A 13,742-nucleotide genomic window follows, 5' to 3' on the forward strand; every position below is an offset into this window, starting at 1 on the left:
TGTTGTTTGATGAATTGTGTGAGTTCATGTTTTTTGGTGTTTATGCCATCTATGTTTAAATGAAGGATGTTTATGTTGTGTGTGCGATGTGTGTTGGCTGCTGCAGCACGGGGGGTAGGTGGTGTGGGTGGAGGGGAGGGGTAGGAGGAGGTTGTGATGGAGGTAAGTGATGAGGTGGATTAGGATGGGTTGGAATGGGAGGAGTTGGGGGACTGGATGGTGTGGGACGGGTCGGTGGGTTTGGCTGTGGTGTGAAGGAAGTAGGAGTAGGATTGGAAGGGGGGTTGATGGGTGGGGGGAAGGACCATAAGGAGCAGGTCCAGGTATTTGTGTAATGTTTTCTGGATGCAAGTGTTGTGCAGGTGCAATGGGTCCCGTTCTTGCAGGAATTGCACTGAACTGAACCCTTTGTCTGTCGGCTTGACGTGATAAGTTTTGAGCATGTTGGACATGTGTATTTGTTGGTGGGTCCTGGATTGCTCTCAATGTCCCTGGCTAGAAGAAGTCATCGAGAAATGACAGCCGGGGAGTCATTTCTCGGTGTAGAAAAAACGGTGTTGTTGTGTGTGTTGTGTCGGGAGATGTGGTACTTGCCCGGGCGACTGAAGCCACTCCCAGGTACTCGAGCCCAGTGAGGGGCCAGGGAGGTTTGCGGTGGTTTGGCCCCCATGCTGTACTCCTCTTCTCTTCGACAGCCTCTAGGGGGTAGGCCCACGACAAAGACGCCACCGCTCCAGGTCGTAAACAGGTATAGCAGCTCTCTATGTACGTGAAAGAAAGACGTTTTCTATGTAGGGTATACTCAGGTATTTATGCTGGGAAGGTATAGCAATGTTCAGTACAATTTTCTGATTACTTATTACTTCAGCATCTATCACAATTTGCGTGTCTTTCTCACTGTGAATGCATTATCTAACACTTACTTCAAGATAGGTACAACCTGACTTCATTACATACAGTCCTGGCACTTACAAGAAGGTATTTACAATTTGACTTCACTATATAGTCCTTACACTTACAAGAAAATATTTACAACTTACACTTACATGAAAATATTAACAAAATGCCTTCGCTATGTACAGCACTGGGTGAGGCACACAGGCAGAGTGAGGCAGAGTGAGCGTGAGGAGGGGAGCGAGTGAGTGTATGGCCTTGACAGCCTGGGGGATGGTAGAGGAGCAGTTACCTTACATGCCTGCCAATTTTTACCCGCGAATCTTGAAAAATGCGGTCACAGTGAAGTTTCTTATTTTAGACCGTTTTAAAATGGCACTGGCACTGGCCGCGAAATTATGTCAGACCGTTTTAAAACGGCACTGGCATGCGACGGGTTAAAAGTCTTTGGTATGGTACTCTGTTGAATGCTTTCTTGAAATCTAAACAGCTACTATCTACTCACCCTCGCCAACCCCAGCTTGTCTCGTGTGTGTGTGTGTGTGTGTGTGTGTGTGTGTGTGTGTGTGTGTGTGTGTGTGTGTGTGTGTCTAACTCTGGGCATAAGCTTCATAGCCTGCTCCCTAGGGCCAATAGTCCTCCTACACACCATACACCTCCACATGTCACCACTTGGGCACTAACACCCACCGTCCATACTGAATACATGCTAGGGCTGTCTCATAAATGACTGGAGTACTGGTATTAGCAGGGGTATTTTTATGACATGTCGGTGGGTCTTCAGGTAGATCAATGAAGTCTGTGTTTTGAAATTCAAATCCTTCAACTGTTCCCTGTCCCAATGGGGATTCAAACCTGGGTCCATTAGAACTGCAGGCCACGCCCACCAATTCAGACGATTACAATGAACACCTCTAGGCAACTGATCTACTGACATTTAGAAAACTGATCTTGTACAAATATGATAAAATAGACTTTGATATGTAAAAAAAAAAAAAAAAAACACATTACTGTAGTGATAACAAAATAAAATGCAAGCAGATAAAATAACAAGCAGTGACCCCTTCATATGCATGGGCTCCTTATCCGTGGGAAAGGGGGGAACTACCATGAATGTCATTAAGTGCAAAAAACATACCAAGTACAAGGAAAACTTTTCATACACCATCTCTGATGACTTAAACTACCTATGCTGTTAATTTTCTTTCCCCTCTTTTATTCCTATAAACCTACAATGTCACTGTCTTACATCTGCTATACCTCCATACAGTGGGCTATGCCCTTAGGAAGTATATTTGTAGTTTATTTGGGGTGATGGAGGGTGTTCAGTTGGTAACTTGGGATCTATCATGGTCAGTTTTATTCCATCTTTTTATTATTTTAAACCTCTTTGATATAACTGTCTTAAGTCTCCTTTACCTATACATAGTACGGTACGCCCTTACATAGCATTTTGTAGTCTAGTTGGGGTCACAGATGACATTAAGTGAAGACAAAGGGGAACTTCAAGGCTTAGTAAATGAATCTGGAAGAGTGTGTAAGAAATGGAATCAAAAGGTGAATGTAGGAAACAGTGAAGTCATGTCTTCAAGAGAAGTCACTGGATGTAGAGTAAGGTTGGATGATGAGGAAATGGAAAATGTGAGTGTATTTAACTACTTGGGTAGTGTGATGAGTAAGAATGAAAGTTTAGAGGGTGAAGTGCTTGAAAGAGTACAACAAGGAAGAAAAGTTGCTGGTTCTCTGAATGCAATGATAAAAAACAGGGAAGTAAGCATGGACGTAAAAAATCACTACATGACAGTACTGTGATACCAACTTGAACGTATCGAAGTAAAGCCTGGACCTTGTTCGAAGGACACAAGTCAAGAGTGAGAGCAGTGGAAATGAGTTATTTGAGAGAAGCATGTGGAATTATATGGAGAGACAGACTGAAAAATAAGAAAGTGAAGGAGCGTTGTGGTGTGGAAGTGGATGTCGTTGTGATGGTGTTAGGAGAAATACACTGAGGTGGTTTGGCCATGTGGAGAGGCTGGAGAGTGAGATAAAAACAAGGAGAGAGTATGTGAGTGAGGTGGAGGAGGGGGAGAGGGAGGGGGAGGCCAAGAATGAGATGGAGGGATGGAGTGGAGAGGTACATATATGAGAGAGGGGGGTGTGAGCTGGGAGTAGGGCAGTGAATTGGCTAGGGACGGGGCAACATGGAGGTGATTTGTTTGTGGCCACCCCTTATGGGATTAAGGCATCTGGCAATAGGAAGACAGAGATACAGTATATACATAATGTTATGTTAAGTATCACAAACACACACAGGAATAGTTAACAGAAAATGATGAAATGAAAAGGGTATAATTAGGAGAAACAGGTACCACAGAGAAACATGAGATGGGCTTGAGGCAAGGGTTTCTGAGGCTCGAGAATGGAGAGTTATGGATCTCCACTACCTGGGATTAACTCCCCAAGTAGGGTCTCATCTTTGAATCCTTCAAAGCCATCAGAAACTACAGATACTGTACCATCACTGTTGGAAGAAATCAGCTCAGGTGCATGATAATGTTTTTGAACCAATAATGCACAATAATGGCAGGTATGCATATTTCATTTTGCAGCGATTATGAAAACTGTTATAACCAAGTGATCACTGTATGGTCAACACAATTATGCTCCCAATCTCCAATATCAGAAATGGAAAATAATATGTATTAATCATACATATGGAGGTATCCTGTATCTGGCAGGATGACAAGTATACCAACACTGGCTGACAAGACATGTCAGACACTTAGTCCGGTATTTCAGAAAGTGTGTGCTAAATTGTTATGATACAGTTTTGAGGGATGGTATACACGAGGAGTTCCATGGAAGAAAGGCCAACCAACCAAAAATGTGAACTGGACCAGTAAGTTCTAACATGTTTCTCTGGCCTAGAATGCATGTTTTTGCCCCCCACAACATGTATAGTGGCCTGCTTAGCAAGGTCACAAGTTCATAATCGGGACCCCAGTAAATGATTCTATCACATTCAATTGGTTCACAGGATGGTGCTCTCACTGGGGAGGAAAGCCATTAGGCAAATGCCTCCCAAAAAATGCAGCACTTCTTGGTCTGTAAGTATGACACCTTATGCAATACCTGCCAGTTTTATTCCTTAATTAACTTGATGTAGTGCTGCCTACTTCTTCCTTCGCCTTTACCATTCTTTTTCTGTGCCTGCCCTCCTCTCTTCCTATTTCTCCCATCTTTCCTGTCACATTTTATAACTTTTCTTTCCTTTACAGGTGGCTTTACACTGAGTGACGAGCCAACCCACTTGTTGACACGTAGGGAGCACGTATAGTTTGGTTATATGGTACCACCCAGCGTTGTAAATGGTTTCTTGGCCTACAGGAAACCATTTGGCTCGTCACTCAATGTAAAGCCACCTGTAAAGGAAAGAAAAGTAATAAAAAGTGACAGGGAAGATGGGAGAAATAGGAAAAGAGGAGGGCAGGCACAGAAAAAGAATGGTAAAGGCAAAGGAAGAAGTAGGCAGCACTACATCAAGTGATTAATATGCATAAATGATACAGATGAGAGTTTAATTTGTGAATAACCAAATCTGCTGATGATACTAAAATTGGTAACAAAGCAGAAATATCTTTACAGACGCAAACAATACAGAGTGACCTCGATCAACTGCTTAACTGGGCCCAAACCTGGCATATGGACTTTAATATTAGTAAATGCAAAGAGCTAAACACTGGAAATAGAAATGAAAAAGCCAGTTACCATCATGAACAATATTCACCTAGAGAATGTCAGTCATGAAAAAGACTTAGGGATTATAATAACAAATTATTTTCAACTAAGCAAACATTGTACAGATGCTGTTAAGAAAGCAAACAAATTAAGTGGATTCATTGGTAGAGTGTTCAAATATAAATCAGATGATATCACCTTCACCTCATATAATTCTCTGGTCCGCCCACACCTGTGCCCAGTTCTAGTAGCCTTAATACCAGAAAGATATGGAGAAACTTGAGAGAAACTTGAAAGAATGCAACAAAGAGTGACCAAAATGCAAACCCCGATTTACGATACCTCTAGATGCGATACCCCAGAATAGAGATGGAGGTAGAAATACCACCCTACCCCGCATATTGTAGGCCTACCCCCAGTTTTGCGATGGGTTTTGATTTTTAAAAACTAGTTTTGATGATATTTTAGACTGAGATTTGGGGTTTAGGTTGATTTATAATCTGCTTTTAGACTGAGATTAATGTGTTTTAATTATAGGTGGAGTGAACATTGTCATTTGGGGTATGGCCTCTCGCCTATCAGAAGAGGTACAAAACAGTGTGGAAAACTAGACAACTCAGCAGAGAATACTTCGTGTCTGACCACTGAACATCTAACCTATCATGGAATACATAATAATAATTTTAAATAGATTTTGAAAATTACAAAATCGTTAAAGTGTAAACATTTCATTCACTGATGAAAACTGACATCAAGAAATCATGTTTACATTTGGGCTGTTCAAGGAAAAATGCTTTGAAAATACAAAGGAATTTCTAAATACTGTTTAGTAAAAGTCCTCTAATCTGAATGGCAGGGAACCAAAAGTCTTTTGGACTAGTGTTTTTTCGTACGACTGGGAAAGACCTCTGAAAACATTAGAAATACAATATGCACAGTACATGATCATAAAATAATCACTTAAAATGAAATGGGTTATTGTTTTACTCACCGGAAAGGAATAGATGTGTAGTTGAATAGTTGCAGGCAGGTATATCCAAGTCCAAGAGCAAGTCCAAGCCAGATAAATCCTTAGATAAAGCCCAGAAAAAATTCAAAAAAGGACCAGAAAATTTTGAAAAATTTCACCTTAACAAATACAGAGTAATGGGATTTTCCGATTATTAGTGGCTGGATTAAAAGACTTTTACTGTAAATGTTGGAAAATATGAGACATGAAAATAAAGGAGCTCTGCAACCAGAACAGTAACTAAAACGACATAAAGAAGGGCCGTTGAAAAGGCTATCACGATCACATCATCAGCCGATAAATCATGTGTTTACATCAAAGGGAAGACACTTTGAAAATACAAAGGAATCTCTAAGTAAATGTTGGAAAATAAGAGAGAAGAATATAAAGGAGCTCAGCAACCAGAACAGTAAATAAAACGACATAAAGAGGGGCCATTGAAAAGGCTATCCCTCGCATCACTGAGCAATAAATCATGTGTTTAACATTCGGGCTGTTCATGGGAAAATGCTCTGAAAATATAAAGGAATTTCTAAATAAATGTTGGAAAATAAGAGAAGAAAATAAAGGAGCTCAGCAACCAGAACAGTAGCTAAAATGACAGAAAGAGGGGCTGTTGAAAAGGCTATCCCAGTCGCATTCACCGTCAAGAGAATTCCCTGTCAAAGCCTCAACAATTCTCTGTCACAACAAATTGCACCTTGGACGATTCTGCGTCATTCATACATTATTATTATACATAACAGATGTTTATTTAATCGTCCTGGGACTGTCTGATGGTGGGATTGTATACAATGCTGCTGCTTTTTCTCTACCAAGTTTGAACACGAGTCAGAGATTGCATTCTCCAGGACCTTGACTAGGTACAGGCAAATACGGGCACTGGTTTTAGGCTTAGGTTAGCTTTTTCTACAGCTGTTAGGCCATTCAGATTGGCTTTAAAGTTTTTTTTGGACTCATTTGGGTGGGTTTAGGATTTGGCTGGGGGGAAACCTGAGGCTCAAAAACGCATCCCTATACTTTACATCTTAAATCTACCCTGAGATACGATACCCCGCCTAGCGATGAGTTTTTACTTAACCTATTGCATTGTTAAGCTGGGTTATGCCTGTACCTAGACTGAGAAATAAACCAAACGAGAAGTGTCTAGAAGCCCTCAATCTCTTTACCCTAACAAAACGCAGATTATGATAAGATTTAATTCAAGTATTTATATGAAGAAACTTGAAAGAGTGCAACAAAGAGAAGCAAACCATATGACAAGCATCTAGAAGCCCTGAATCTCTTTACCTTAATTAAATGCAGATTATGAGGAGATTTAATTCAAGTTTTTAAAATATTCAAAGGACATGATAACATGGCTGTCCATAAGTACTTCACAGCTGATCACTTGCATTATACTAGAGGCAATGTGCATAAAATAATTGGCAAATGATTCAAGTTGCATGATGCTAAGCATTTCTTCTTTAACAGCTGTAAACATATGGAACGAACTGCCCTCCAGTGTAGTAAACTGTGATATAGAACTAACCTTTAAAGGTTGCCTGGATTAGTATCTGTCTTCTAACCCCCAGCTTAATATGTTTACTACTGAATAAAATGCTTCTCTTTCTATATATACACTCTGTATACTATATATTTTTTTTCCGAGCTCGGATCATGTAACCTGCAGAACAACACTGACAAATAATGTTGACTTCCTTTTCAGGTATTGTACACAGTTTAGATTAAAACTTCCTTTCCCTCTTTCCTATGAAATTTCCAAGACAGTTTTTCTTTGCTGCATGGTGATCCTCCCACTATTTCCTGCTGGCTTCAACTGGAGGGTTTGGTGGCTTGGGGGTCAGCCTTACTGCTTTTCTATTCTTGTCCTTAACTGGTTGAACAGATTCATTAGTTACAACCTTCCTTGTGCCAAACAGCCATGAGAGGCCAACAGGTCTGTTGCTGTTTGCTTTCCTTTGTACTCCTTTGTAATACACAGGGTGGAAGGTGGGTACACCCATCATCTACTCGCTTGATGTTGTGCTGCCTGTTTCTTCCATCATGTCTATCATTCTTTTTCTGTATCTGTCCTCCTCTCTTCCAATCTCCCTCATCCTTCCTGACAATATTAATGACTCTACTTTCCTTTACAGGAGGCTCGCCACTATGTGACGAACCAAACACTTCCCCGTAAATCAGCAAATGCTGTATATGGTTACCACCAATGCTGGGTAGTAACCATATACTGTAGTTAAATAATGAGATGACATGGAGCATACCATGTTGCTCCTGTTAACTGGGTGGAGACAAAAATGAAAAGTCCACCTAGGAACCAAACCTTGATATTAGTCCCTGTGCCTCACTGGCACTGTTATCTACATAAGAACAACATTTCACTGCACGGGACAACCTTGCATGGGTGGTTGCTTGTCTGCGATTGATGGGACTGCTCGATCAGACACACTGGGGTTGCACAACAACAACAAATTATACATTTACAGCAGCATAATACCTGCAAGAGATTTTGGGAAACATTCAATGACACATGGGTTATATGGGGTAGAGGTCAAAGAGGGTTACTCGATACATGACTTTTGTTGCCCGCCTCCCCCTGTACATATCATCGTAATATACTACACACTTACAGCAGCACAATACTTACCACAAACTTCAGATAACATTCAGTAACACATGAGTTTTATTAGGTTATGTTTAGTGGTGAAAGGGGGTTACTCATGTGTAGCCTTAGTCAACCCCCCCCTCTCAAGTATATATCCAGTCATAATACTGTATGTTCATTACACACTTACAGCAGCATTATACCTGCAACAGAAAGTCAGTAAAACTCAAATAAGACATGCGTTATATACATTATGTCAAGTGGCCATAGAGAGGTTACTCCTTGGTATATGAGTACAGGAGTACTGATGTGGTTCATAGGTTTTGGTGCATAAAATAGAGTACAGGCACACTCCAGGGGGTTGGCTGGACATTTCTCCATGTCTGGTGGTTCATAATGTTGGAAAAAAATCTTTTGTATTGGTAGTTTTTTTTATTGGGCTTTCAGATAAATGGGAATACTGACTCAACAGAAGGGTTCTGGTGGGAAAAAAAAAAAAAATGATTCAGATAAATGACCATTCAGATATCGGTAGTTCAGATACAGCGCCCAAGGATTCAATTACTGAGACAGTGCTTTTCAGTATATATGTGATTTTCATTTTTGCTAGATTGATTAGATGATAGGAAGCCAAATTTCAGCCCAAAGAAGTACTGTACTTAGCTACACTGGTACTTAAACCCTTGAGCCAGCAAATAGAGGTTTTTCTAATACCTATCATATATTTCTCTGTTCCAATTCTTGGGCCTCTAAATTTCAAGTATCAACTGGAACTACCAAGTTGCTCTCTTTCACCATCCAGGAAGGTGTGAGAAAGAGAAAACTTGCGGGAACCTCCTGAATTATCGTTCGCTTTTTTTCTGCTACAGCGATTTGGAAGCCTATTCAATGATTCTCTAACTGCTTTTTTTTTTTTTTTTTTTTTTTTTTAAATAATAATAATAATAAATATAAGGAACATCTACTGTCTTCCTCTGGCTGTGAACCTCCTCCACCAGGCTGAATTCTTTGCTCCTCAGGCACTAACTCATAAGAGTCCAATAAACTTAAAGGCTTTAGAGTTTTCATTTCTGGCTCAATGGGTTCAGTAGCTTCCATTGCCCTTCTACCTTTTTAGCTGACTCTCACTCCTTGGCATCATTGCTCTCCTTTTCAAAGGCAATTTGGTCCTGAGGATGAGACAAAAACAACTGCGTCCTGCACATCAAGCTCATCATTATCTCTCAAGGGCTTAAAAGAGAGAGGAGGGTCAGGCAAAAACGTTTCTGAATGCCTCGTTGCAGTTTCTTCATCACCATTATTCTTTTTTCCCACAGCAATTAGGTAGTAAAAAAGCCTAATCTAGGCTCACTAAGTAATACTTAGCTACCTGAGCACAAACCTTTAGAGCAGGCAAATGGAAGGTTCTATTATTATGCCGGCCATTAATAATCTCTCAACTATATAAACTGGTCATAATTATTCTTTCAGTCTTCTTTGTCTGCAGTGCTACATCTTCCTACTTCCGTATTCTTTTCCTTTTACACCTACCTTACAACTTCATACACAATACTAATTTTCATGAATGCCTTACATAATAAACTATTCAAGTTATTCAATTAGTTTAGTACAGCAATCACAACAGTATCTGCTTAGCTGTACCTTGGAGACCCCACTGAGTGATGGCAGCAGCAACATCGTGAAAGCCAGCATCATGAGCAATCCTTGCTGCACTGTGGCCTTTGTGGTTGGTTAGCGAGGCTACTGCTCCAGCTTTTAGGAGGGTTCCCACCAATGCTGCATCACCTAACCGGCCTGCATACATCAGTGGTGTCAGACCCGTTCCTCGCTCACTAAGAATATCAAATTTAATTATATTAACATTATTGAACTTAAAGATGATATTAAATACCTGAGTGTAAAGACGAAAAAGTGGGGTAAATGTGTAAGGAGAAGCAGACAGCAGAGTGGATTACAAAGGAAAAATGGCTGCTGTCACGAAAGCCTTGAAACAAAATAGAATACTAAGCAAGCACTTAAAAGTCATGAGAACAGTGGCAGAAATGGGATTGCTAACCCTTTCAGCATAATTAGTTTTTTCTTTACATATAGTCTCGCCATCACTCAACAAGTTATGCAGCTTACAGAAATCTAATAACTGAAAATTGTAATGCGAGTCTATTGATCACAGGGTAGAAAACAGAATGCTTAGATGGTATGTCATAATGAGAGAATGGATATTAATAGCATGTCAAGAAGTGTACATATGAGTTTGAGGGTGGAAGGAGGCATGGAAAACCAAGAGGATGGTTAGATATGGTATTAATGAGTGAGAAAGTAAAGTGTGGAAGGTGAAAAAGTGCAAGAATCGACAAAAGATATAACTGGATGAAGTATCTATGGAGATGTACAAGAAATGTATTTTGACTTATCTTAGTGGTAGCTGAGATTACTCTATCCCAGATGCTTGTTAAGAGGAAGAAAAAAAAAAGTGTGTATGGTTTACCTGTTAGGCAAAGCCGTGACTTTTGTAGGGCTGAATGATGACTAAATGGATGAATGGCCCATTTCATAAAGCATTCCTATTTCTGGATCATTTCTCACTTATTGGTGGGAAAAAGAGTTGGAATAATAACAATTGGCGGTGGCGGAGATGGTGTTGGTGACAATATTCTTTTAGCACATTACACCACAGTAATATTTGAAATATCCAGGACGAGGCTACCTACCGCAGTCCCCGCTCCAGTTACCATCACAGAAAACCATCTCAGGGATGGGAGGCAGCTTTGTTCCACCACAAGCATAGCTACCATATAAGCATCAGAGTGTCCGTCGATACAACCCCCTCAAACCCATCAAAACCAACAGACACCAAGGAAACCCAAACTTTGCCCCCCATCACCCCCAAATGCCCATGGACCCAGTCATTCAACTACCCCCAAATCCAATACCCTGTCTTCCCCAACCCACCCACAAACTTCTCACCCTCACCATCACTGCCAAATTCCACACACAGTCACCCATCCTTACCTCCCCAGACCTCACCCTCATCTTCACAACTCAACCCGGCCACCTCACAATCCCCTAACTGGCAACTCTCATCCTCAACCCCTCCCTAACCTTCTACTACACACTCAAATCCACCATCCCAACCCTCAGCCACCCCACCACCCTGTGCATTTTCACCTACCCAATCTCATTTATCTCATACCCACAATCATCAGTTACCCTTACCACAACCTCCACCACAACCTTCCCCAACCTCATGTCCATCCTCCCCACTCATCCTCATCCACACACCTAACAGACAGAAGAAGCCTCACCAGATCAGGCTGCCAATCCAAACCACCTAACAGATACAGCCTCCCAATACCCTAAAAACCTGTCCATCACGAATTCGCGCGATTGTGTATTTATACAAATTCGTGACATTGTACTTTGGTGAGAAACCATGAACTTTAGTGGAAAACCCACTGTGTATCACTCAGTTTAACTGTCTCTGTATGCACTCTGATCGGGATAGTTTTTGCAGAACATTCATCGTTGCTTCAAAAGTGACTGTTCTTATGCATGACATTAGTGCTCCACTGAGTGATTTTATTGCGCATGTACCGGTATATCGTTTGCTTTGCCTTCGTTGACCCTTGAGTTAGGCCACGCCCACTTCCGGTGAACATGCCCATTCTCACACCCCTGTATCGGTGTTTGTTACATCAGTTGGCATCGAGCAACCATGGGAGTAGGGTCGTTGTGCCAGTGCTGAGAAAGGAGGCTCCCTCATCGTAATGCCTACAGTCTCCCGAGTTCAGCGATTCCCCATGTCTCCCCACCGAGTTTGGTGATCGGTTGTAGTGACTTAGCAGCGAGCAGCACCTGCCGTAGCAGAGACGCCCAGTCTTGTATAGCTTCAGCTTCATTCCCTCCACTGACCAGTATTTCCATTTGTTTTCCTAGGCTTAACCCCTCTGTGGCCGCCGGCGTCAAATGACATTTAGCCGATAAATGGCAGCAGGCATCGTTTGAGCGTGGCCTATAAAAAACTGCAAAAAGTTTTGGGAAGTGAACGAACGTTCTGAATGTCTTCACTCTGACCTACACTACATTCCCATACATCTCATCAAGCAGTTCGGAGCCTGCTGCTGTGATGAGTGGATTTTCAATTTCTTTGCGCCTGGCCATGCCTAAATAAGCACAACTACACCCATTATCTCCACCCAGACAGAACATGTCATCTTTGTCCTCTCATGCAAAACACACACAACCACCTATTTATGATTATGAAGTAATACTGGCACATACAAAAAAGACATGATAATGAGTGAAAAATACATTTTTGTCTTGGTATCATTACCTATTTGCTCAGCTTTGCTGTAATGGTTTGGATCATTTGATGCAGTGCAACTTGTAGAAAATTGTGAAAACTTTCGGGATGTGAACGAAAATCTGAGACACGAGACTGACCTTGACTTCACCCTCTCACATATCATCTGTCAGTTCACCACCTGCTGTCGTGACAAGTGGATGTACGATGTTTTCGCTCATGGCCATGCCCAAAAACACATAGTTACACCCATTATCTCAACCCAGACAGAAAATACAATCTTTTTCCTCCCTTGCAAAACACAAACAACTACCCTGTTTATGAGAGAGCAATATATACTGCCAAAATAACATGGTAAAATGATAAAGATAAACATAAAATGATAAGTGAAAGATGAACATGTTATTACGGAAAAAATATGTTTTCCCATCTGTAAACGTATTTATTTCTGCTTTGTATCTGTATTCGTAATACTTAGACTTATTCTTAGTTCTGAAACTGCGTTACGATTCTATTTTAAGCCAAGCTCCTAGTGTGGGAGCTCGAAGTTGCGACTCAACTTACGTACTGCTAATCGGATCTGACCCTCCACTTTATTCTCCCGTGACAGGGTCTAGCCTTGGAGGACGTGCAGTTTTCTCATTTTGGACTGAAAATTCAACTCTTTTGCTCCCTTTTCCAAGCATGGGCACAACGGTAACGTAAAAAATAACTCGAAACTACCATAGACATATTTTATATCAAAAAGGTGAAAAAGTATTCATAACAATTTTTTTTTTTTTCAGCCATTCCTAACAGATTATGTACTAAAATTATTTGATATAATCATATCTCATATATGCACAACATTTCAGCACCATTCGCATTGTTTTGGGAGGTAAAAAAAAAAAACAACAACACCTGCCCAGTTGCATTGCGGCAGCGCCCCTGGGCGGCGATATCGGTTGCCAATATTTCTGCAACTTCCGCGCTCCATTGCAAGCCACAAAATACATCTAGGAAGCTGAGATTTGCACTGTTAGGTGCATCTGAAGTTTCTCTTCAATACAGCAAGAAAAAAAAAAAAAAAAAAAAATCGAAACTTCAAAAAATGGCCCCCAGCATCGGCCTGGCATGCATGGAAAATTTTGGGCCTTCGGCCACGAAGGGGTTAAGTCTGATTAGCTCTTTGAATGAGTGAGTGAGTGTATTTCCTT

At 41.0% G+C, this 13,742-nt stretch overlaps 1 protein-coding gene across 1 annotated transcript in view; it reads right to left on the reverse strand.

Moving 5' to 3' along the window:
* Positions 1-13,742, reverse strand: part of LOC145392997 (uncharacterized) — a 91,075-nt gene that overhangs the window by 55,033 nt on the left and 22,300 nt on the right. Inside the window, exon 4 of the mRNA XM_080267303.1 lies at positions 9,888-10,078. Within this exon, the coding sequence (XP_080123429.1) occupies positions 9,888-10,078 (191 nt within the window). The remainder of the gene's footprint in view (positions 1-9,887; positions 10,079-13,742) is intronic.

This window comes from Coenobita brevimanus, chromosome 23 (assembly GCF_032717465.1).
Source record: "Coenobita brevimanus isolate Jiangsu-jjx chromosome 23, ASM3271746v2, whole genome shotgun sequence".
NCBI lineage: Eukaryota > Metazoa > Arthropoda > Malacostraca > Decapoda > Coenobitidae > Coenobita > Coenobita brevimanus.